Here is a 25,387-nt window from a genome sequence, read left to right on the forward strand (position 1 = left end):
TGGACCAGGTTAGCCTTTACAGAGAAAAAATAAAGAGTGGTATCTATAGAAAATGGATGCAACCACTATATGGTGCATATTTAAACAAAGGAAAAAAGCACAAAAATACTACCAGTGGTAATACTACCACTACAACTATTACTACTAATACTACTAATAATAAAAATAATAATACAAACAATCAGTTATGCAAGGTTCTTGGGGGCATCTCTTACCTAAATGGTTTAAACCTAAATAATTGTTTCCAATAAATATAATACTATATAATTTTATAAACTCATAAATCTCAACTTCAGCAGGGGATCTTAATTTTATTTATTTATTTATTTGTTTTTTAGTTGCTGACAGCATTTTTGATTCTATAGGTAGAAACCCCAAATTCCCTCCATAAAAGTGCTTCCTCTATGATGTTCGCTTGCCTTCTTAACCTTTGATGGTAACTCAGGATGCAAACCTAACCTGTTTCGGATCAGTTTAGGTTCCAGATTAGAGATCAGCAGATATGAAGCCACCACTTTCTGACCAGTCGACACTACCAAAATTCCTGGAGGATTTCTCCGACCGCTGTACCTGGATAGCAGGAGTGTATACATTTTTTCATAGCATCAAACGTCTTTGTGTTTCCTGGATGAGCATCAGTATGAGATACAGACTTTTATTTAAGATTTTCCTTATTTTGTCCCTGTTTGCAACAATTTTGTTGTTGTATAAGCATTAATGCATAAATCAGGATAGCTATTTGAACTCATGGGCTTTATATCAGTCACACGTAAACTAAGGCTAGATTTAAATTCTGTCTTTGTATTTCTTTCTTTACTTCCTGTCAGACCATTAAACACCACTGAGACTACAGCTGAAAGACTGAATGGTAAAGCTGTCTTATGCAAATTTAAACATTAATTGAACAGAATACAATTATATACTGTATACTAATACTATATTATAACTCATCAGATTCTCTCTTGACTCCATGATAGAGTTGTGATATTCAATTGAAAGTATGCAAGTTTGCTAACACAGCTTTGCTTCCTGTCTTCAAATCAGCGACGCTTCAGTAATACAGTAGCTTTTTTCCAGTCTTATTGACTAAAATGTTTAAAGTGCGCACACGTTCATACAGTGTTTTAACACTAAGCTGCTACTACTACTGTAGTGCTTGTCTTTTATCTGTCGCAGCTATTTTATTATCATTCTGTAGTCGGTGTGTAACCTCTTCATATTTCTTTAATGTTATCATTTACTCTTCTGCTGTAAAATCATCCACTCGGTTGCCGGCGAACTAATAAATGTGACTGCCAGTGCCAAGCCTTTTTATGTGAGTGTGTGTATACCAAGATCAGGAAATACTGGGTTAACACTTGGTTAACTGGTTTACTGTTAGGGTATGTGAATCCAGATAACCGAAAGATAACCTGAGTATGTCAATCTTGTTTTGCAGTGCAGGGCCTAGTTTTCTTTGTGCTGTTAGTATTGAATATATTTCTGTAGATTATATTGTAGTTTATTTATTTATTCACAGGCAGAATGCAAAACCTTTCAGAAAGAAATAGTAAAGCCTAAGGCCTGACATTTTTGGCCATTGTCCTGGGTTTTGATTTTATATTTGATGTGTTTAATTGGAGTTCCTGTTTGAGAGTTGTTTATCCTTTGTGTTATGTTGATTCTATTCTTTAGGTTTGTGTTCTTGGTTACCTTTGGGTAAATACTCCTGCCATTTCTTTGTTCATTGCTGTATCGTTAACATGACTGTGTTTTGGTGGTAGTGTATTTCCAGTGTTTTCTGATCTTGTGTCTATAATGCATCAAAAGAGCAAAAGACTTTGTGTTTCTTTAGGACTAATCAGCAATAAATGCTTTTTTCATCTGCCTCGAGAGTATCTGCTTGTGGTTTCGCTACTCTTCACACAGCTCATTGTGACAGGTGTAGCAGATTACATAGGTATTACCACAAAATATTACTAAACTAAACAAGAATGAAGCGTAAAATCACAGTGTCATTGATAAGCCTGCTTTAGCATGAAACATTCTCCATTTTAATGCCTTCACTACATTTAGAAACAGGTTTTTATTAAAGTATGACAATGCCTGCACAAATACAAGCAGATAGTCATAATAATGAAACATAATACTATTTTGGCGTTAAAGCAACATCTTATTGTGGCTCTCCGCCATTGAGCTATTTATTTAGTAATTGAATCCAATCCCTAGTGAGCGCCAGGAGCACTTCTTCCCTCGCTGTCATGGCATCGAGCAGACAGCTGCAACAGAAGAACGTGTCAATCCTTCTGATCCCTCGTAGCTGCTTTATCATCTCTGCACAGCTTATGATATTGGATTGTTGCTGCGTTTTGTGTCGCGTTTCAACCCACCTTAAATCACAGGAGAGAGAGCGAGCGAGAAACAGATAGCACAGGTGGGAGGAGTATGACTTTTTTTCCCACCTATTTACTGTATATGAAAGGTACAGCAGAAAGTGTTTGTCATTTCTGTCCCCACAAGAAACAAAAGCCTTTCAAAGGGGAAGATGAAAGGAGAGAAATGGTTTACTAGAAAAGAAGGGAATTGGACAAGCAGACGATGACAGCTCATCAGGTGACAGGCTGGAGGTTTTTGAAGTTTTTTTTTTGTCCATTTTTTTTGTTTTAGGTCATGCCTGAGTAAAAAGATAGTGAAAGGGAATTGAGTGAAAAGGGAGGGAAAGAGAGGCAGAGGAGTACAAATGCATGTCGGACTCAGGCAATGACAGGCTGTTTGATGTGTTTTGTGCAGGTCCCACATAGAAGAGTGATAAAATGTAAATGAGTGCTGCTTTCGAAAGAGAATATACACCTAGCATGCATAAAATACCCCTCAAAATACGGCATGGCAGCTTTTGGCTTGGTATATTTATGTTTTCTGCCCTTATGTATTTTCTTTTATTTAATAAATGATTATTTCTTTTCAAAAATGTGCAGTGGGCAGCCCTGAGATGGAAAATGAATTTGCTAAAAGCCATGTATTGTATCAGGGCAGAATAGAGGAGAAGTGGGTATTCGGCTGCAGCAGACAGTGAAAGAGAAAAAGAAGTCTTTTTCATTCTCCCGACTCACAGCTGACTGAACTCAAAAGGGCTTAAGCATTTTCCTTCACTCTAAATTTTTTAACTCTCCTCTCACACTCGTCCACCCGTCCATTCTGTCCATTTAGCTCAATCTGTCCCCCGTGCCCTCTTTCTGAATCTCTCTCGTGTTCTCTTGTGTCTATGCAGCATTTATTTATTTATTTTTTATCTGGTTTCTCCTCACCGACTCTGTGCTTGTGTTTTTCTTCCACTGTTTATCTGCCTGATTTTTTCTTTTTTTTGTCATTATGAATGTTCTCTTTTTATCTCTGTTTCAGGATTTATCTTTTGTTGCAGTTTGTCTCATTTTCTGTCAAACTGTGCAAATTTGTCTCATTTGTGAGACAAACTATTTTTCTACCAGCACTGAACAAGTGAGAGAAGACAATTCAACGTTTGAATATAAGCTAAACACAAAAGGAGTCTAGATGGGGTACATACACTCACGGCCAATTATCCAATCACATGGCAGCAACTCATTTGAGGCGAGTAGGCATGGTCAGAATGACCTGCTGGATTTAAATATGAGCAGCAGAACAGGGAAGAAAGCTCATTCCACTAATTTCCAACATAGCATGGTTCAAAGTCACTTAAACCATCACTAGGGTTTACAGAGAATGGATCCGAAAAAGAAAAATGTTGATGGAAGAGATCAGAGGAGATTGGTCAGATTACTTTGAGCTGATAGGAAGGCAACAGGAACTCAAATAACCACTCGTTATTCCCAAGGTATGCAGAAGAGTATCTCTGAATGGACCACATATCGATCCTGAAGCAGATAGACCACAACAGCAGAAGACTACCCTGAGTCCTCTAGGAACTCAAACAATGTTGTCTGGTGTGTTAATTCTCATCTATCGACATTAGTTGAATTTAATCATTCAGGTGTACACTCTAAATTATGACAAAAGCTGGCAATAGTGGAACACGCCCATCCTTAATTCATGTAGCACACCTCACAGACTGGCACCTCAAATGCTAAATGTTCGTCTCGCACTTCTATGTCTTTTTTTCTGAGTAAAGTCTTGCTGGGATTTCTGCTTGGCCTATTGTTGTTGTACTGGCCATGTGTTTGGCTGAAAGTTATTAATTAGCAGAAACAAATTAGTGAAAGACTGAAAGACACAGATTAAAGAAACTTCTTTCAGATGAACAACCACTGTGCAGCAGTTCTTTCTTCACTGCATGTTATCACAGTTCTTCCTGTGAACATTTGTTTACACGTTCCTTGATAAATGGATCACTGTGTGCAGTGTGGAGCACACAGTCATCAGTGGCCTGAGGTTGTATTATTTGCTGTAGAATTGAATCCATTTCTTGGTCCCATCTTTGCTCTGAAACAGCCCTGAAATGGGGGAAAGACTGGTTGCAGGAACAGCCAATGAACAGAGCCCAATGGTCCTGAAAGACAAGGCAATTTGGCCAGAGTGATGGGAATAATGAGAAAAGCATCGTGATGTTGCCTGAGTCCAATTTAGAAGGTAGGGAAGCAGGGAGACTGAGAGAGAGAGACACTGGGAGAAAGAAGCAGATGCGAGGATGGAGAAGGAATAAAGGAATGCGAGCGATGGGAGAGAGAGAAAATGAGCGATCACCCACGCAAGAAAGCATGGTATTGGTTTTATGTTCATGTTGAGGTGGCTGCACATTAACCTGTGCAAATGGAAGTTGTGGCTTTACTTCCATAGGGTTAGCCAGGAGGGGATAACAGGGGTTCTTCCAGAAAAAGAGAGTAAGAAATAAATGATGGCAGAGGAGAGAAATGTCAGTTTTTCCATCTCTACAGCATGTGGCTTTCAGTCTGAAAATCAGCATCTCCGGACGAATGGAATTACTTCACAGTGCGGAAGAAATGACTTTCAGGGATAAAGAAAATCCTCAGAGAAAGAGAGAAAATGAAATCCCTGTTAGTGAGATAAAAGAAGATGGTGAAAGTGACAACTGGAGATAATAAAAAACGAGAGAAGCAAAAAAGAGGAGATGGACCGGGATAGAGCAAAGGTGATTTTTCTGAATGAGGTGAATAAAATCATGAGGGGGAGAAAAGTCGGGGGGAAAAAACGTTGTCGCCTTCATCCTCTCCTCACCGACTCCATGTTGTAATGTAGCGGTGTGTTACTGAAGAGCACCGGCAACATTTCAGCAGATGGATGTGTTGTGCCCCCTGATAGCAGTTCAGGCCTGAGTCTAGCATCCAGTCTGCTGCACCTTAAAGCAGAGGAGGGCTTGATCACAGTGTCTCTCTACGCCGATGTGTCTCTGTGTCTTATAAGCTAGGGAGGCCCCAGAGATCACCAGGGCTGGATTACAGAAGGCGATTGCTTCATAAACACTTTCACTGTCCTCCTCTGGACAGCTGTAAAGGGATAGTGACAGTCAACTGCTCCCAGGGCTGATTTATCTGTTCTCGTGAAGCCCCGGAGGCTTCCACAGACGAAGGAGACCACATGCACAGATTGAGACATACAGGGCAGACAGCAAACACTTATTCAGGAGGCAACAGTCTAAAAAGCCCCGTGGCCATGGAATGAGAGCGGCAGACACACACACACACACACACACACACACACACACACACACACACACACACACACGCACCCACACATGCAGAGTTAATGAAGCTTTCCAGTACGCATCCCTTCCATAATCCAACAGGGATGTTAATCTCCTGTGGGTCCCTAACTGCTAAAACACACAGATACACACACCTACACACACATTTTTTTTTTTCTGAGAGACTCTATGATCGTGAGGGGAGTGTGGGAAGTGAGGCATTCAGTGGCTGCTTCCCGTTTCATGGTGCAGCTGGCTGGATGAGAGAGGCTTGTTCAGCTGCGTGCTCCTTCTCTTCAACTTTCTTTTTCATATCTCTTGAACCGTCTTCTGTTGGTTCTCATGTTTTGTTTTATTTCATTATTACATCCCTGTAATCATTTTACTTTCACTCCTGTCTGTAATTACATCTTGTTATTTTTGTAGCATGCTATTTCTTTCTGTGCACACTCTCCCCCCCTTTTCCCTTGTGTTCCTATAGTTTCTAATACTTCATCTTCTTCAAATCTTTCACTTTTCCCCCTAAAATAATAACTGGTATAAATTATGAAAAAAGTGGGTTCATGCAGAACCTTACAAGGCGCTCAAGTGTAAATGCAGGTGGTGCAACATGTTTTAAGAGAAAACCCACGGGAGCGAGAACGCCACGAGCTGTTGTAAATTTTGCTATCCGCTCAGTAAAGAGCTGCAAGCACAACACTCGCACAATTCATGGCTCGGTTCACTCATCCGCGGTGAGGGAATCATAATGGATGAGGCAGGGAGTAGCGCTTACAGCGGCTGTTGATACTGTTGCGCTAATAACAACCTGTTGTGTTTTTTGTTGCTCACATAGAAAGACAGGTTTTCACACCTCCAGTGTAAACTAAGAATAAGCTGTACAGCACTGCAGGACTCTGTGTGAGTCTGTTGACATCAAAGTTCAATATTAAGCACAATATGTTTTTAAAAAAAATATCTGCAGTTTGAATGACCAAACAACAGCAATAATAATCCTTGGGAAAAGTACAGCCGAGTGTTTGCAACTACCTACTGCAACTACCCAAATATAGCAACAGCTCATTCTTAAGCTACTGTACTGGCTTGGGCGATGTGTTGTTTCACTATCATTTGTACAAAACTGTTTATTTGAAATCCATGTGTAATAAATGGATATGAATCTGTGGGTCGAAATAGTCATCAGAAAAATATGTTTTCTATTCCTGTTAACAAAAGTAATATTTGCTATGAAAAACTAGACTGTCTTTCAGTTCTAAGTTTTTACATGTCAGGGCATGATAAAGAACTTCAGATGAACAATAAGACGCGACATATAACAATATATCATTATTATTAACAGAAACTAAAGAGAAGTCAAGAGTTAGCATGTAAAAAAAAAAAAAAACTAGGCACAGCCCAGCTTTTATGAGAACCAAGGAAAAATGTTTTGTTCAGTTCAACTTTTTTTGTGATTTCCTTCCTGTTTGGAGTCAGAAAAGAGGCCACCCAAACACATGAGATATCATTGGAGAGGTCAGGATGCTCACTGTTGAGCACATCAGGACTTAGTAGGGTAGCTCAAATAAGTAAAAAGATATAGAACAAATACGAATGTCTATTAAAGAGGGCATCCAAGTGACTTCTTAAGTCTCAGCTGACTGCAGGTTTTCCCAAACTTTCAAACTGCACATTTGCATAATGACTGAAACTAGCACCACTAGCGAACAATGAGCTGTGTTCGCCAGCGATGCTAGTTTCGGCCCCTTAGATACGAGGTTTTCTCCTGGCAACACAGTTCAGTCTTTTTCTAATTATGCTGTCATAACATTAGATTTTCAGTGTATTGCTTTTACTTTCGCAGAAAGGACGTACTCATGTTTTTTTCACACACTGCTTCTGCATTTTGGCACAGTTCTTAATAACATGCTATGTTTTTTTTATCATGTTATTTTTATCATGTCCTCATGTGTAAAACAATAGGAAACAATAGGCTTTGGTTTTATAGCAACTCATATCTCATCGAAAAAATTTTTTATTAAGTATTCCCAGGTTTGTTATTTAACCAGTGTGAAATACAGTCTGAAATACAGGTGAATGGATAAAAAGCAAAAAAAAAAAAAAAAAAGCTGCCTCATAGATGAAAGAAAGTCCCAGCTTTCTTAGTCAGATAAAAACTTTTCTGACACATTACACTGTGTGAGAGTCACGACACAGTCACATCAGGATCTAGTTCAAAAAAACAAAACAAAGGGTCTTCTTTCTCCTACCGTCAGTGGCTATGCTATTACACAAACATGCTTGTTAACTTGGTCTGCAAGCTCCTCTAAAGGATGAATAATATAACGGCACCTGAATATATTATACGTTCAGTGTGGCTGGGTCAACAGGTTCAATTAATGCTTGAATAAGAGCCAAAATCAGCAAGAGGTGTGATCTAAGCAGAGCCATTGGAATAAATGCCAGTGAACATCATGTGGTGCAGCAGTTTTTCTTTTTTAAAAATAAAAAGTACTGAGAGAGGTCTAAGGAAAACAGCAAGGAGAGACACAGAAAAGCAAAATAAAGCTCCCTTATACTGTCACGAATCGCTGTGTGGCAGGCAGGAGGAGGACCCAAACGCAAAACTCACAGACACGGGGATGAACTCAAAATCACAGCTTTAATGCTGGAATGGCAGAACATAGGAAATACAAAACTAAACTGGGAAAAGTAAACTAACATACGCAGAGAGACACAGGGAGATCCACACAACATGAGGGACGACGTCACAGAGAGCACAGGAAAACACAGGGCTTAAGTACACGGGGAGTAATCAGGGAATGGGCCACAGGAGGGAGACACAGCTGGGAGCAATAAGGCTAACGAGACAGGGGAGAGGTAAAACTGAACACACTGACATGAGACATGAACTTTCAGAATAAAACAGGAAACTGACACAGAATCAGACAGGACACTGAACATGACAGGCAGACTCATGAGCAGACACAATAACACCATGGACAGACAGAGGGAACACAGAGAAGTGGGAGCAGGCAGGCAAAGAACAGAAACCTAACAAATGGCAAAATCACAACAGAATACACACTCGGAATGAACAAAAGCATAAGGAAACACAAAACACTGAGTCCTCAGACTCAGGACCATGACATATACATCTCAGGATGGTTCAGTTTCCATTGTCTGCTCTGTCGCATATGGCAAAACCAGAAAAAAAAGAGAAATATCCTCATACAGAAACATAATGTATGTTCAGATTTGAAAGGATCACCTTTAAAACCTGGGGAATACACAAAAGAGGTTAAGTAAGATTTTAAGTAAGAATGTGATCAGAAGCATGAGCATTACCTAATCAAGGCACCAAGCAGCATTGACACCCTTACACTGTGATTGAGTGACTTGCTGTCTTCAAACACAAATTGCAGTAGCCCCAACGGAAAACACTGCAGTAAACTTCCTTTATTGTAGTCGAAACTTATGAGTGATGAGTTACAAAAATAGGTTTATTTAATTAACCATGCCTCAGTGGTTCGTAATGAAAACAGTTCTGTATATTGTAAATATTGTAGAAACTTGTGTGACAAATCGAGTTCTATAGCACAGATTGTAAACGTTTGAGCTAATATCAGAGAAAGAGAGAGAGATCCTTTGTTAGCTCACTTGAGAGTATGTGGATATTCTCTGATTTTACTTTGGCTTCTCCGAGTCTGTTGGAGCAGCTGGTGATCTTCCCAGGACATCTTATTAGATCCAAAATGCTATTTTTAGTGAAAAGGGTAGAGGTTGGGTTCAGAAGATGAAGACTTCTACTGACAAGGCCAAGTGTTGTATCACTTTGTGGAAATCTGGCTAGAGGTGCTAAATTGATTATCACATCACTCAAGCGAACATTAAGCCTGCAATATTTTCTGCACTGCCTATTCAGCCAGGGTAGCAACTTGGATATGCTGGAGCCTGTTGAAGATGATATTGGATAAGAGGCTAAGAACAGGCATTCACATTTCCATATATCTATCCATCCATCCATCCATCCAGTAGGTATTGGGGTGGGGGGTAGGGTCGGGGGTGGGGGGGTATGTATCGTTAGTATTGCAATTTTTTGCATGGCAATATTGTATTGATACAGGATCATCAACTATAAGGGCTCATCACATCTAGTAGAAGGCAATCTTTCTGCAACTAGTTGCACTCTGACTTGGACTGACTGCGGCCACTCTCAAAGAGATTTTCGAAGGTTGGTAAATGATCGCTGCCTAGTTTATAAATGCTGAATGAGTCTTTATCAATGAGTGTAACTCCAGGGGATTTGACTCGATTGACTGTAACTATTTACCAGTGTTAATTGCTGTATTACCAGAAACAGCTTGTCCCTGATTCAAACATAGGCTGGTAACAAACAGTGTCAAATGACAACATTTATGGCAGGTTTTAGTGGCAGTGATGGTTGCTTTACACAACTCAAAAAAAGAAAAACAACTGAAGTGTAACACTAACAAATATAATTTTAAGGATATAATTAGCAGTTGGAAAAAAATTGTAGTATATATTGTTACAGTACTCAGCATATCACAAAATGTTAAAAATGGTAGATTCCCACAGCTATCCGTCCATTTTCATTTTAACACTTCATCACAGGGCTAACACAGAGAGACAGACAACCACACACTCTCACATCTGTACTGTTGGCCAATTTAGAATCAGCATTTAAATTAACAATCCTGTCTTTGGTCTGTGGGAGGAAACCAAAGCAAATGGGGAAGTATCATGCTGGCTCATGGACAACATACAGATTGCACCTGTAAGGCCCCAACACCTTCTTGCTGTGAGGTGAAAGTGTTATGCACTGCTCCAACTGTACCACCCACTGGCAGCCATTTATCATGCAAATACAAATAGATGCTATACATAGCACATGTTACAGTTTCAATCAAATGCTAAAACATCACAAGCAGGAGCTGTGCGGTGGAATGCAATCAAAAGACTGACGTATTTAATGTCAAAAAATGCAAAGAATATTTCAGTATTGCATTGCTTGAGTAAAATACTTAATATGTTTTTTGAAGGTGGGATATTTTGTCATGTACTGCTGGTAACAGCTGGTCTGGAGACTGTGAGATACACTTAACTCTGTATAATAATTTAATGATTCCGCTTTACAGTATTCATTAATCCTTTGTAAACATCATCTACATCATCTACATATTGATATGTGTCATAGTTTGATTATTATGTCTTAAAACCAAGATACAGTTTTGCCATTTACCAGCTCCAGCTTCAATATCTACTAAATATGATTAAAGGACTGTTTCTAAATAATGGGATAAGTATCTCAGTGTAATTACACTATGCATTTTTAGATTCAGTTCTCTTTTTATGTTGACTCGGTTGCTCATAAACCCCATTGTGGATGAAAGGGAGAGATATTGTCAAGGATTCAAACATTCACCTCAGAGAGAAGTTTAATCTAACAGAGATGAAAAAAGTTAGAAAGACGAGATCAAAGCAACTTTTTTTTAACATCAAACTCATAAGCTTGCTGGCTTTTGTGATTCATTTTATAGCGCTAGATATTTTGTAGCGGCCTCCTTTGTGTAGGCTGATTTTACCTTTTCCTTTGTGACATTGCATAAAGTGCCCTGATGGTTTTTATTATAATTGGAACAGGCAGTTTCATTTCAGCCTCGCAGGGGGTGAACTCACCCAATTTCACTGAAGAAAATCACCAGGTAATACATGATGTGACATCATTGTTTCAGAGCTTCCTCAAAGCCATAAAATTTACATTCTCCTAGATGAACGAAATAGTTAGCGGTAAGGAAATGGCTTTGATCTTACATGCACATGCGCTCATATTTTCCTGTGAAGCTGAAGAAATATTTTTTAAACTTCCACTTTAGGCTTCTATTATACAGAAGAATTAAAAACACTTTATATTTGACATAAAGTGTGTTTTTATGAAAATATACACATTTGTCAAACATTTTTTGAAGTACTTGTGCATACGGGGGCTTTCTGTGAGTGCATTGTGGATTTGAAAGCATGTGTATCATTGCTGGGTAGCTTTGTGTTTGCTTCTCTAAGTGCATATGTTCTCTCTCCTGGAAAAAAGTGAGTAAATTAAGCCTGTTTTACTGCCTAAAGCATGTCGATTCTCTTCAGTGTGAATGAGTGGGTCTGTATTTAATTGAGCTTCCGTGAAAAACCTTGTCTGTGCGGTAATGCTCGTGGGCATCAGCTTGCACCATGACCTTGGAACAGAAGTATACTCTTGTGACTTTGAACCTCTTTCAAAGTTTTATTACTGCCAGCGTAAAAATATATATATGGGTTTGCTATTTGCCTTGAAGGATGAAACTCTGAATGCACACCCCAGACCTCTACCTTATTTGTTTATAGTAAGAGAAATGAAAATTTTTGTGATACTTCTGTGTCATTGTCCTTCTGTGTCATTGAACAGTCTGATATGTTGACACAAGTCATGCTGTTTATATTATAACATCGTGGTAAAGGTTGATCACGAGAGCTGCTTCCTGTCTTCCCTTTCTTAGGAACTGAATGAAATCCCTACATATGTAATGCCATTTGTCATTTTTTAAGAATGCGTCCGCCGTCCACTGAAGCTCGCCAATGGCATCCATCTTTGGCTAATGGCTGTGAACAAGACAGTTCCAGTTGGCTTTGTTCATCTCACTTTGTCATCATCTTCATGCTCATCGTTTCTGTGCTGAATTCACCAGTTAAATGGCTCCAGTCTTGTCGAGCAGTAGCTCCATGCTTGAAGGGAGGTTTCAAAGTACAAAAAAGTTCCATCTCTTCACCATAAAGTGAAGAGCGCTGGTTGGAAGTCAATTTCTGCAAGGCCAAAGTCATTTTTAAAAGTGCTAGAAGCACAGTGTGGAGCGAGGCGTGCTGGAAATGGTAACATATGACCAACCATTCTCCTCCTATGGAACCGTTTTGATAAACTGTGTGCGCTGTCGTGCTTTGTGTGAGTGTAGATCTTCACCACACATATAGAAAATCCCTTGCACATCTACTCAGGGTTTTTTGTCTCTGTCACAAAATGAAGGATGTGCTCAGGTAGATATGTGACTGTGTGACTAATCTTCAGTATAGAAGCAAATAGTCCGAGACACTGCGTATGCATTAATTCCAGAAAAAAAATCATTTTCTCTGAATGAGACAACTTTAAAGATGCTTGGCTCAAACGCACTGGGGGTCTCTCTGTTTTTCATTTATGTGCAAATACACTCATGTTTCAACATTTCCACCCTAAATGATCAAAAAAAAGAAGAAAAAAAGGCCTGAGCCAGTTAGGTGCGATAAGAACATTTCCATCTGTCTCTCACAAAAGGAGCCAGCTGAGAGCAATAGCCTGCTTCACCAACATGAGATTGTATTGTTGTGATAAAAGGTTTTTTGAATGCAGACAACACAGACTCGTTTTTAACTCCTTCCTTTCGCCCCCACTAACCACATATGTCCGTTAAAACTTAGGGGTAATGTGCGAATATCTACGGTCGAGCATAAAATGAAAATGTGTTATTATTGTGACAAAACTAGCAGCTTTAAAATTGTGTTATTATTGTGACTAAACTAGCAGCTTTAAAATTAAACTTCAGTCCTGTCATGTCCCTGCTGATATCTGACAGTTTGCTTCGAGCATCTGCATCAGCTGTGCGGCTTTTATTCCAGTAGTTTCCCGTTCTCCCTCTTCTGCTCAACGGAGAGGGGATTACAGCAGCATCACTCAGACCGTGTCTCTGCTGAAATCCATCTATCAACCCTCTCCCTGAGCAATATTTCTGTATTGCTCCCAAGTGGGAAGATCAAATATTTGGTATTGCACAGTGAAATCCATTCAAAGGTTCTTAGCTGACTCCATAATCCCCGGAAGAGTTTCTTTTTCTCTATAAAGCCAATTATTTCACATCAGATCAAAGGCATTTATTTATCATTTACAGCGGATAAGCTGAAGGTACTACAACTACCCATTCGCTCACGTACAGCAGACAGAGAGATGCACAGACACAGGAGTAATTCCATACTTTTCTTTTCCTGAAACCTAATTTTTAATGATTCCCTGCTTCACTTCTTTCTCTTCTACTTCTTTGCTCCTTCGCAGTTTCCAGTGGATGGTACTGTTCACTCGGGCTGTCTCCGGCATGCCGATGGCACGACAGCATCACCAGGCCAGTGTGCCCACAACAAGCTGGATCCTGGTTTTGGCTCTGTTTCTCACTCTACAGGTGAATTAAAAAAAATATTCCTGTTGGTTTCTTTATTTGTTCTGTTTTCTGTTTTTTTTTTCTTTTTTCTTTTAATGAGTAGCACTGTTTTTTCACATTCATTGTTTATTTCCACTGAACTATTATTGGCAGTAATGTTAATCACTTGATTCTGGGCACAAATCCACTGAAATCCTGCCCTGGCCAGTTTGAATATCGAGAAGAAATAATGAGTTCGACTGCTTGCATTTCAGTTTGTTCCAGTTTCTTCTAGAAAGTAGACTGTTTCAGTTATTAAACTCAAAGTTTCACAGTTGACTGTCTTAGTTAATGTTGTGTTTGTCGAGCTTTCTGCTCCTGCGTTACACTTGTGCAGTTTTCTGTAATAAACAACAAAAAGAGGTTGAAATTCTCAGTGAAAGAGGTAGAAAGAGTGCGACAAAAGCAAGCTCCTCTTTTTCTTTTTTCCTTGACAGTGACAGCTGTCCCTGACATCTGCAGCTAGCTACCTAATTAAGCTAATGTTCTCTCCACCAGTTAGTAACTGACATCTTTTTTCCTTTCTCAGATTTCTTTTTAAAGAAAACGCTTTTTTGTATTTATTTGAGAGCTACAAACACAATACAGTGTTCAAGGATGAGGCTAAACCTGTATGGTCAAGTAAAAAGTAGGCATACTCGACAACATTTGACAACCTCCCCTGTACTCTCAATGAGTTTTCACAGTTCACTATATGTCAAAAAAGATATGGTTTGACAACCATTAGAACAGATTGCTGGTTTTTCGAAGGGTAGCCCTAATAAGCTGTATAGGCAGAGATCACATTCACTAACTTAAAACAGAATAGAATAAAATAGAATTATGGGACAGGTATCGAAGGGGAAAAAACTTAAGACATGTTGCTATCATTCTTCAGTAAAGATGTAAGACATGTTCCAGTAATAGCTGTTTGATTTGTATTACCAAGATATGTTTTGTCAAACAGTTTGCTTTCTTTTAATTCTGTCCACTTGTTAGGTTTGACATCATTAGCTATGTCCGGGTACAAACCCTCCTTCAGTTCAGTAATAACCGAGATACTGAGGCACTGGGAAAGTGGTCCAAATTCTTTCAACTTCAATAAAATCATCAGTGTGGCTGTTCTGCCAGGTGTAACAATAAATTTTAACAGCATCGATGAAAAAGAGGATTTAGGAGTTTTAGTTAGCAGGACGTTAGCTTGCTAGTTTCAGTACAAAGATAATACACCATGTTCTGACCGTTGGTGTTCCTAAAAAGCTAAAATGTACAGCTCTTCTACAAGTTTGGATGTAAACAAAGACAAAAGACTAAATAGCAGGGTTAGTGGTTGGGCAAGTTTACATATAATGATAGCTAGTGGCTAGCTGCAGAGCTATCATTAGGCTAATATAAACACTATAGCGCAGGGAACGTAACATTTTACGAAGACAGCCTCAGTCAACGTATAGCTGACTTGGACTGGGGCTGATGTGCCACCACTTAACAAGCAGATAGATGAATACACTTTTCTGAGAAGTGTCTATGCTTTTGGCAAATGCACTCTGTGACTCTTAAATAATGGTCAAGTTGAAATAAACTATAGATAGAAAAGTAATCACCAAAAACTTACTAACATGTAGTCTGTATTTAACCAGTTATTGTGGGCCAATATTACTGGCCACTATTAGCTATTTGCCAATATGTTACAACGTGTTGCTGTTGCAGTTAGGCCACCAGAGGACACTTTGCAACCTGCCTGTTGGCAAATCGCCACAACTACCAGCTGATAACAGATGTTAGTGAAATCCTAAAAATCCTATATTATCAAGCTATAGCTATAGCATGATAGTGTGATAGCACTGACAAAAATATTAGTTTATTGATTAATTTGCTACAGCAGAATATATACAGGTGTACAGCTACTGTGCCATGTGGAAACATTTTGAGAAATATATGCTACATACTGTACCATTTGCTGTGCTACTGAGGGAATGAGTTTAACAAACAGTTAATTGTGTAGATAGGTGCAGTTACTCTATACTAAGAGCTCATCCAGTAGAGTTCAAATGTACCTGCTTCAGGCTGTATTTTTTTACTTATCATTCCCTTTCTGCTTCAAATATTACTTCTTTATTAAATGTCAGTAATTCTCCAAATTCTCTACCTCACACGCCGGGAGTGCAAGCTGAAAACACTAAACTGTCACCACAGAATTTTGAAAATGACCCAATTTTTTCATGTGAAAATTGTTTTGTCAGTGTTGCAGCCAGTGAGAAAATCTTTCATATACTGTATATTAGTGTCATCTTGTTTTGTGTCCCCTGGGTTCCTCTGAGTTTTCACTCTATCATTTTGTAAACAGAAGGTATCAGAAAAAAACAATTGGAAGCCTCTGAGTACAAACCACGTGTCCTGGTTTTCATTTTGTGTCTCACTCCAGGGTGCCGCTCATGCTGCTCCATCAGGAGACAACAGGCTGGTTCGTACCACCAGAGTGAGGAGGCAGACCCCAGGGGGGGATCTGCCCCCCTCCGACTTATCAGCCAACCAGACCCTGCGGGAGCAACCTTTGGTCTTTAACCACGTCTATAACATTAACGTACCCTTGGAGTCTCTATGCTCTGTTGACTTGGACACCTCTGCACCATCAGGCCCAGGGGACGGTGAGGATCGATTTCTGGTCCTGCGCGTGCGCGCACAAACACACAAATACACACACAAGCCTTTAAGAAGTTTTTGAGACTTGTTCTTTTTGCTATCATAGGTTCTCGTGCTGAGTTGGGATCCAGACCTTCTGTAGAGGGTCCAGTGGATCCAAATGGAGCAACAGAATACACAGAGCAAACACTGGATGCTGAGAGCCAGGTGGGTGCTTCAACAGTGTTTTATTTGTGTGTAATTAGCATTAAAAATTTGGAAGAGCTACGAGACGTGAAGAGACTTCTTGGGTTGAATTAAATGATCTAATGTGAAAAGATATGATACGAAAGAGTTTCATGGGGATGTTTTTGCCAGAGTTAATTAAAACAAAAAAGCAATCAAAAAAATCTCTGTTTATCTCATACTGGGCCTTGTTGCAGCCCCTGATTGTAGCTCCTCTCCCTGTAAGGTCGCCCTCCTTTTAGGCAGTATTTTCCTGATTGGCTACCCCTTGTAAATAATAAAACTGAACAGCAGGTAAGTTGGGCTTCTTTCTGAGATGACCTTATTAAAGTTACCACCTCTCTTCAGATTCAGGTTAGGAATAAAAAAACTGCCATGAATGTTTAGCATGAAGCCAAAGCATTTGACTCACAGGGATTACGTAGTGTATATGCCAACCTCATTACTTTAAACTATGTCCTGTTTAATGACAATCCAGTTGTAACAGTTAATGTGGGACAGAACCTTAATAGTTCCCTTTATTACGATTCAGCGCTCTCCAACAAGAGTGCAAACAGGTGAATTTTAAATTGTATCTGGGCACATAACCCTCCGCTTCTCTGTCTGGGTTTTGTTCTTCTTCTTTTAAACTGGGTTTGACAAATCCAGTCAAAGTGAAACTGTCAAACTGAAAACTATTGTTCTACAGTGAGATTCTGGTAATAGAGAGCGCGAAGGACAGGTGGTTAGGATGTAGATGGTCTGGGTGGGTGAAAAGAAGCTGGATCCAGACAGCGAGCACTACAGCTTAAAACGGCTTTATTTACAAAAACAGATCAACAACATCACAAGACATGAACATACAAAGAAAGCATGACAAAGCCAAAACAAACAGGATAGAAGGGGGGTAGATGGTAGGGTAACTGGCGTGTAAAAGAGTGTGACGCATACTACACTCAAGGCTGTGTGAGTGTGATTAATTACATCACACATGACCAAGATGGGTTAAGGATGAACGAGTACTAATAACAACAACAATGTCATCTATGATAAAAATGATCAGAATCCTAAGATTGGAATAAAATAAATGAATTAATATACATACACATACACACATATATATATATATATATATATATATATATATATATATATATATATATATATATATATATGTGTATGTATATTAATTCATTTATTTTATTCCATATATTAGCAGCTGGATAGCGTAGTGGTTAGACTACACGCCTTTGGAACAGGCACTTGGTACATAGCCCCAAGTGCGATAGGAGAAGGATCGTTGAGTGTGAGAGGAACTGACCTGAAAAATAGGATCATGGCCAAGCTTGAAACCTCGATCCCCCGTAGCCGGTTACCAAGATTACGTGAAGTACCCTCAGAAGGTCTGCTAGATGATGTTAATGCAGCACTACGGGCAATACCTACAACCACGATTACCGACACTAACAAGCTGATCTACAATACGGCAGCAGTGATCAGTGAGATGCTTGGCTACACGTTGAACAGCGACAAGGGGCAGTACCCTCCATGGAGAAGGAGGCTAGAGGGCAAGATCAAAGTAGCACGGAGGGAGGTTAGCCAACTAACGGAGTTGCAGAAAGGTGCGACAAATAAGGTGCCTAAGAAATACAGCAAGCTGTCCATACCTGAGGCCTTGGAAACTGCCAAGCAAAGACTCACAGCCTTGGCCAGCTGCTTGAGGAGGTACACCAGAGAGATAGAAGGCAGGAGAATAAACCAGCTGTTCTCCACAGAACCAGCAAAGGTGTACTCTCAGTGGCAAGGGAACAATAAGAGAACAGCACCACCAAGGCTGGAGACGGAGCAATACTGGAAGAGCATATGGGAGAAGGATGCAACCCATAACGGCAATGCTCAGTGGCTAGAGGATCTGAGGGCAGACCACAGCGACCTCCCTGAACAGGGTCCAGTAACCATCACAGTGGCAGATATCCAAGAAAGAGTCTCCAGTATGAAGAGTTGGACAGCACCAGGGCCCGACATGGTTCATGCCTACTGGCTGAAGAAGCTGACTGCACTCCACGAGCGTCTGGCAGCACAAATGAACCAGCTGCTAGTTAACGAGAGACACCCGGAATGGCTAACTGAAGGCCGGACGGTCCTGATCCCCAAGGACCCCAAGAAGGGACCGGTCCCCTCCAACTACCGACCAATAACCTGCCTCAGTACTACATGGAAGCTCCTGTCAGGCATCATATCAGCTAAGATGAACAGGCACATGGGTCAATACATGAGCGGGACACAGAAAGGAAGTGGCAAGAATACCAGAGGCGCAAAACACCAGCTACTGGTAGACAGAACAATCAGCCGAGACTGCAAGACCAGACTGACCAACCTGTGCACTGCCTGGATTGATTACAAGAAGGCCTATGACTCAATGCCCCACAGCTGGATACTGGAATGCCTAGAATTGTACAAGATCAATGGGACCCTAAGAGCCTTCATCAGGAACTCAATGGGGATGTGGCGTACAACACTAGAGGCCAACTCCAAGCCCATAGCACAAGTCACCATCAAGTGCGGGATCTACCAAGGAGATGCTCTGTCCCCACTGCTGTTCTGCATAGGCCTGAACCCCCTCAGTGAGATCATTAACAAGACTGGCTACGGATACCGACTACAGAACGGAGCAGTTGTCAGCCACCTCCTGTACATGGATGACATCAAGCTGTATGCCAAGAGTGAACGAGACATCGATTCACTGATCCACACTACCAGGCTATACAGCAATGACATTGGAATGTCGTTCGGACTGTACCTGGGGATCCCGCAGGCAAATGGGAACCATGAAGAGGCCGCTAGAAAGGCTGCAACCACCAAGTACCTGCAGAGGGTCAGGCAAGTCCTGAGGAGTCAGCTGAATGGTAAGAACAAGATCCGGGCCATCAACACGTACGCCCTGCCCGTGATCAGGTACCCTGCTGGGGTAATAGGCTGGCCAAAGGAGGAGATAGAAGCCACTGACATAAAGACAAGAAAGCTCCTTACCATGCATGGAGGGTTTCACCCCAAGTCCAGCACCCTGAGGCTGTACGCTAAGCGGAAGGAAGGGGGCCGGGGACTGGTGAGTGTCAGCACCACAGTCCAGGATGAGACAACGAACATCCAAGAATACATTGGGAAGATGGCCCCAACTGACCGAGTGCTCAGTGAATACCTCAGGCAGCAGAAACCCAAGAAAGAGGAGGGAAACGAGGAACCATCATGGAAGGACAGGCCCCTGCACGGTATGTACCACCGGCAGATAGAGGAGGTGGCTGATATCCAGAAATCCTACCAGTGGCTGGACAAAGCTGGACTGAAAGACAGCACAGAGGCACTAATCATGGCAGCACAAGAACAAGCTCTGAGTACAAGATCCATAGAGGCTGGGGTCTATCACACCAGGCAAGACCCCAGGTGCAGGCTGTGTAAAGATGCCCCAGAGACAATCCAGCACATAACAGCAGGGTGCAAGATGCTAGCAGGCAAGGCATACATGGAACGCCATAACCAAGTGGCCGGCATAGTGTACAGGAACATCTGTGCCGAGTATAACCTGGAAGTCCCGAGGTCAAAATGGGAGATGCCCCCAAGGGTGGTGAAGAATGACCGAGCTAAGATCCTGTGGGACTTCCAGATACAGACGGACAAAATGGTGGTGGCTAACCAACCGGACATAGTGGTGGTAGACAAACAGAAGAAGACGGCCGTAGTGATCGATGTAGCGGTTCCGAATGACAGCAATATCAGGAAGAAGGAACATGAGAAGCTGGAGAAATACCAAGGGCTCAGAGAAGAGCTCGAGAGGATGTGGAGGGTGAAGGTAATGGTGGTCCCCGTGGTAATCGGAGCACTAGGTGCGGTGACTCCCAAGCTAGGCGAGTGGCTCCAGCAGATCCCGGGAACAACATCGGAGATCTCTGTCCAGAAGAGCGCAGTCCTGGGAACAGCTAAGATACTGCGCAGGACCCTCAAGCTCCCAGGCCTCTGGTAGAGGACCCGAGCTTGAAGGATAAACCGCCCGCAGGGGCGTGCTGGGTGTTTTTTATATATATAGTTAATTATTTAAGTTAATTAAAGTAATTAAATGACAATGCTAATAAAGAAAAGGAAGGGGGTTGTTGAGAAACTCTAGGAATGGAAGGGAAAAAAATAGATGGCCACACATTAATAACTTTGTCACGATGGATCTGTTCCCTATCTGTATCTGTCCTTTAAATGTGGCCTTCATTTACGTCTCACCTGGACACCTCTAAAGCTTTATGATTATCCATGAATTATATTTGTTTCTAAATGATTCTACACAAGCACACACAAGGTAAGAAGTCATATAATTAGTGCTATTTCAGGCTTTGGAGCATGAAATGCAGCTCAACAGTCTTTGCCGACTCATCCATTATAAATAATTAGAAGTTTAAAATGCTAGAATGAGAACGTGACAATGTGAAAAAACATTTCATAATGTGAACACAGCAGCTCAGAGTGATAAACCTACAGAGAATTATCACCCAAATCCACAGCTTCCCTGGGTTTACAGAGCTTATAGCTAGTCTAGCTTATCTTCTAGCGATTTGGCCAACAACTCTTTTGGTAAGCTCCCGTCATTCTCATAGCATTGATTTTTTGCTGCAGCAGGCAACTGTTTTTGGGGAATAAAGCTCTAAAAACCCACTCTACCTGCTCAGCATTAAACAGCAGAGCTGGCAACTATCTGGTGAATACAGCAGAGACTTTTTTTGCAGCTAAAGAGACAGCTATTTACATCAGGAGAGAGTAGCACAAAAACAGAGCTAAAAGGGTGAATCACAGAGCTATCTGTGGAAGCCATGAGCACGACTCCCAATGAATGATAATGTTTCTAAGCACCTCTTGGTTGTGTAATAAAAACACCTTGAAAGGAGATATTTGTGTGTGCATATACTCGGGATTTCCTCAAGATGTTAATTAAAGATGCATTTCTACTTCATGGTGACTCTTTTAGTTGTCAAAATTTTCTCCTTGTTTAGGTGACATTTACACACCGCATCAATATCCCCAAAGCAGCGTGCGGTTGTCCAGCAACGGCCACAATCCAGCAGCTTGCCACCAGGGTGGAGATGCTAGAGAGAGAGGTTTCCATGCTCAGAGCTCAGTGTGGATCCGGATGCTGCGGGGAGAGCTCGGCCATTGGTGAGTACTGTTTAACACTGACAACAAATACTATAGACAAACTTGTAGAATGTAGTTTTTGTCTATAAATCCCCTCAGCATCTGTGCAAACAGACCGTGGTGTTGCAGAGAGCTTTTTGAGGCAAAAATGCAAAGAAATAAGACTGCGTTATGAAAAGAATTACATGAACTGTAAACCAGGCAGAAAAGAAAAGACAGACGCCAGTAAAATATTGATGCTGGAAGGTGGGTTTTCTTCTTCTTCTTCTTCCTCTTTTTGTCTTGCTCACAGTCTGAAATGTGTGGAGAAACCTTTGTTACTGGCAAAAATTTGTTGTCTATTCAAGAGATGCTGCCATTATAATATGAGGGGACTGCAACTGATAGAGTTACAGAATTTATTATGGCTAAAGGATTTGCTCCATTGACACCATCCCCCCCGTCAAATATTTTCTGAAAACGCTCCATCTCCACTGTGAGAATATGATTATCTCCAGCAGTCACGATCAGAATCAGAAAGAGGATGAAATGTTTAGCCTGCGAGAGCAATGGGAGGATGGGAAAGGCAAAGTAGAAAAAGTTGGAGTATTTTAGATTTAACTACTGTTTCTTTAATCAGGGCTGTTTGACAACATTAACTAAATGATAACTGATTGGTTGTTACTTTTTATTCTATACTGAATTGATATGTTTCTTCAAATATGCTATGTATTTCATGGTGGTTACTTGAGGTAGGTATCACAAAATGCACAAAGTAATGTGACCCTAACTTTTCAAACTCCCGCTTTAAAGATGTGTGTGTGGGAGGTTTTGTACTTGAATCAAGTACTAAGCGATTCAATCTGTCTTTTCAGGCCGTTTGGACTTTGTCCCAGGCTGCAGCAACCACGGCAGCTTCAGCTTCGATATGTGCAGCTGCATCTGCGAGGAAGGGTGGACCGGCAAAAACTGCTCCGAGCCTCGCTGCCCAAATGACTGCTCCGGTCAAGGGGTGTGTGTTGAAGGGGAGTGCGTGTGTGACCGTGACTTTGGAGGTGACAACTGTTCGGAGCCGCGCTGCCCTTCGGACTGCTCTGGCCGCGGATTGTGCATCGATGGGGAGTGCGTTTGTGAGGAGTCGTTCACAGGCGAAGACTGCATGGTCGGAAGGTGTCTCAATGACTGCTCGGACCAGGGGCTGTGCATAAACGGGACGTGCCAGTGCCGGCCTGGGTATGTGGGAGAGGACTGCTCGCTCGTCTACTGTGCAAACAACTGCAGCAAGAAGGGAATCTGCAAGGAGGGCTTCTGCGTCTGTCAGGATGGATATGCTGGAGATGACTGCAACTCTGGTAGGCTGCTAATTTTGATCTTCCACTGATCGCTTTGATCGTCTGCCTGTTGGCAAGTACCAAAAGCAGTTGGTCTGACGTTTGTGGTTCTATTTCCTAGAGCAGAAACTCTTGGAGAAGGAGATGTCTTTCTTAACACTTGGTATCGGTGTGACCAGGATCATACACTCAGAACAGAAATCCAGTCTAAGCAGATTTTATAGTAACACTGCGTGACCCACAGACAGATTAGACTGAATTCTTTACAAATGAGGCATGTTTTTTATGGAATTGTAGCTAAAATGTTTAATAGAGTGACTCTATTCGGTCTTTAAGTGATGACGTAATGAGTCCTGCTTCCGGGCCCAAACTACTCTGCCTTTAATAAGGCTTTTGTGTTTTTTACATGTTTTAATGCTTTGTATCTTGTTCCATTTAATCTCAACAAGGCCCTAAAAACAGTCTGTGATCACTGTCGGCCTCTCTCGGTTTTTATTACTGCTAAGCTCAGTTTTTAAAACCTTACGATGTAACTACAGCTCAGCCCATGCAGCAGTATGTTGATAACTAACCTCGTATTGTGAATGGATTATCTCAGTTCTCCCAACTGAAGTTCAGTCCAGTTACAGCAGGAGTTGGCAACCCTAGGCACGCGTGCCACAGTTGGCACTGTGTGGCACAGTTGGCGGTCTTTCTCAGACTTACTGCACCAAAAAATCGTTTGAGGCAATGACTGATTGCGTGGGGTCGCAGAACTAGTCCTTGTCTCCAAAACAACCATTTCAGAGGAACAAGAATCAACTTCAGTGTACAGACAATCTGTAAACAGTGTTTCCTGAGTGTACCATGATAAAGTTTTCCTCTTTAAGTTCTGGTTATGTATCTCATAACCATGCTTGATGTGACATGTTTCAGACGAGTATCTTTATAAAGAGGATATCAGTGTTATTTCTATAGAGATCTAAAAAAAAAAGAAAGAAAGAAAGAAGGGAAAATAAGAAATTGTCTCTTGTTAAAAACAAACTACCAGCAGTAGATATTTTTAGTCACTATTTTACATCCAGCTAGAGATTTTACAAGTCCTACATATTTGCCCCACATACAGCTAGGGCTGCAACTTCATTGTTATTCAGTTAATTAATTAAATTACCTGAAGGCCATCACAATTTCCCTGAGCCCAAAGAAACAGCAATATCAGTTATCGGTCATTAAACCTAAAGATGTAAATCTTACAGTTTTATATAAAGCAGTGGAAAACTGCAAAACATCACATTTAAGAGGCTTTTTGTTCTTATTTGACTAAAACCGTGATCAAATATGTGCGTAATTCACTTTCAGAATTCTGTCTTAAATGTATTAACTGACTGCTTCCACATTAAGTGGAACATAACACAGAAACTTAAAGCTTCCTGTAAATACCCAGTACTATCTGTGATTGCCGCAGAGAGCTTGCATGAACACGTGCACGAACAAAGGAGGTTGTTAATGCAACAACCTAGTGCAGTGTTTGGATAGGAAGTAGACTTCACAGGTTTGAAAGCACACCTGAAAAATAAACCCATCTGTGCTTCAAATGGAGGTGGTGGGGTGCCTGACTTGCTGGACAGCCAAAGGTGTAACAGCATTCATTTGTCAAAAGTCACATTCATCTGGGGGAGAGCTGTCATATTAGCCGTAGCTAAGACGTTTTTTTGAGCCGCTTTTGTTCAAAGCCAGCTCTCCACGCCAAAATATCAGATCCTCCTCTGCCATTTAAGAGGCCTGTCAACGTGGTGACGGATGGGGACAGACAGAAGAGCGAGTGATAGAAAGGCAGGGATGCAAAATCATATTACTAAGGCGTCTCGGTCCTACCCCACCCATTTAATATCTACACCAAGTGAGGGAGACCGAATTGCCTATTTCTTTGTAATTAGAGACCAAAATAGGCAGCGCTTGTAGGGGATAGTTTGCTGAATACCAAACGAAGCAGTTCAATTACCGGAGACTTGTAGGGTGACAGGCTTAAGTGTTTCACGTTATCACAAACTGGAGAAAGCGGCATGTATTTTTGCTTCAATAATGGTGGCCTATATTCTCCCGCTACGAGAAATAATGGAGGTTGTTGAATTTAAATTGGACGTTTCAGGCGTGCAGTAAGAAATAGTATATCTTTACATAAAAATACATTCCCCCCAAAAAGCCAA

General features: G+C 41.1%; 1 protein-coding gene across 4 annotated transcripts in view; it reads left to right on the forward strand.

Moving 5' to 3' along the window:
• The window catches only part of tnr (tenascin R (restrictin, janusin)), a 218,173-nt gene that overhangs the window by 112,060 nt on the left and 80,726 nt on the right, over positions 1 to 25,387 (forward strand). For all 4 annotated transcript variants that reach the window (XM_076876302.1, XM_014412311.3, XM_014412312.3 and 1 more), the window contains exons 4-8: positions 13,755 to 13,878; positions 16,298 to 16,520; positions 16,622 to 16,722; positions 21,750 to 21,912; positions 22,746 to 23,222. In XM_076876302.1, coding sequence (XP_076732417.1) covers positions 13,765 to 13,878; positions 16,298 to 16,520; positions 16,622 to 16,722; positions 21,750 to 21,912; positions 22,746 to 23,222 — 1,078 coding nt within the window. In that variant the 5' untranslated portion in view covers positions 13,755 to 13,764. The remainder of the gene's footprint in view (positions 1 to 13,754; positions 13,879 to 16,297; positions 16,521 to 16,621; positions 16,723 to 21,749; positions 21,913 to 22,745; positions 23,223 to 25,387) is intronic.

Source organism: Maylandia zebra, linkage group LG18 (genome assembly GCF_041146795.1).
Source record: "Maylandia zebra isolate NMK-2024a linkage group LG18, Mzebra_GT3a, whole genome shotgun sequence".
Taxonomy (NCBI): Eukaryota; Metazoa; Chordata; class Actinopteri; order Cichliformes; family Cichlidae; genus Maylandia; species Maylandia zebra.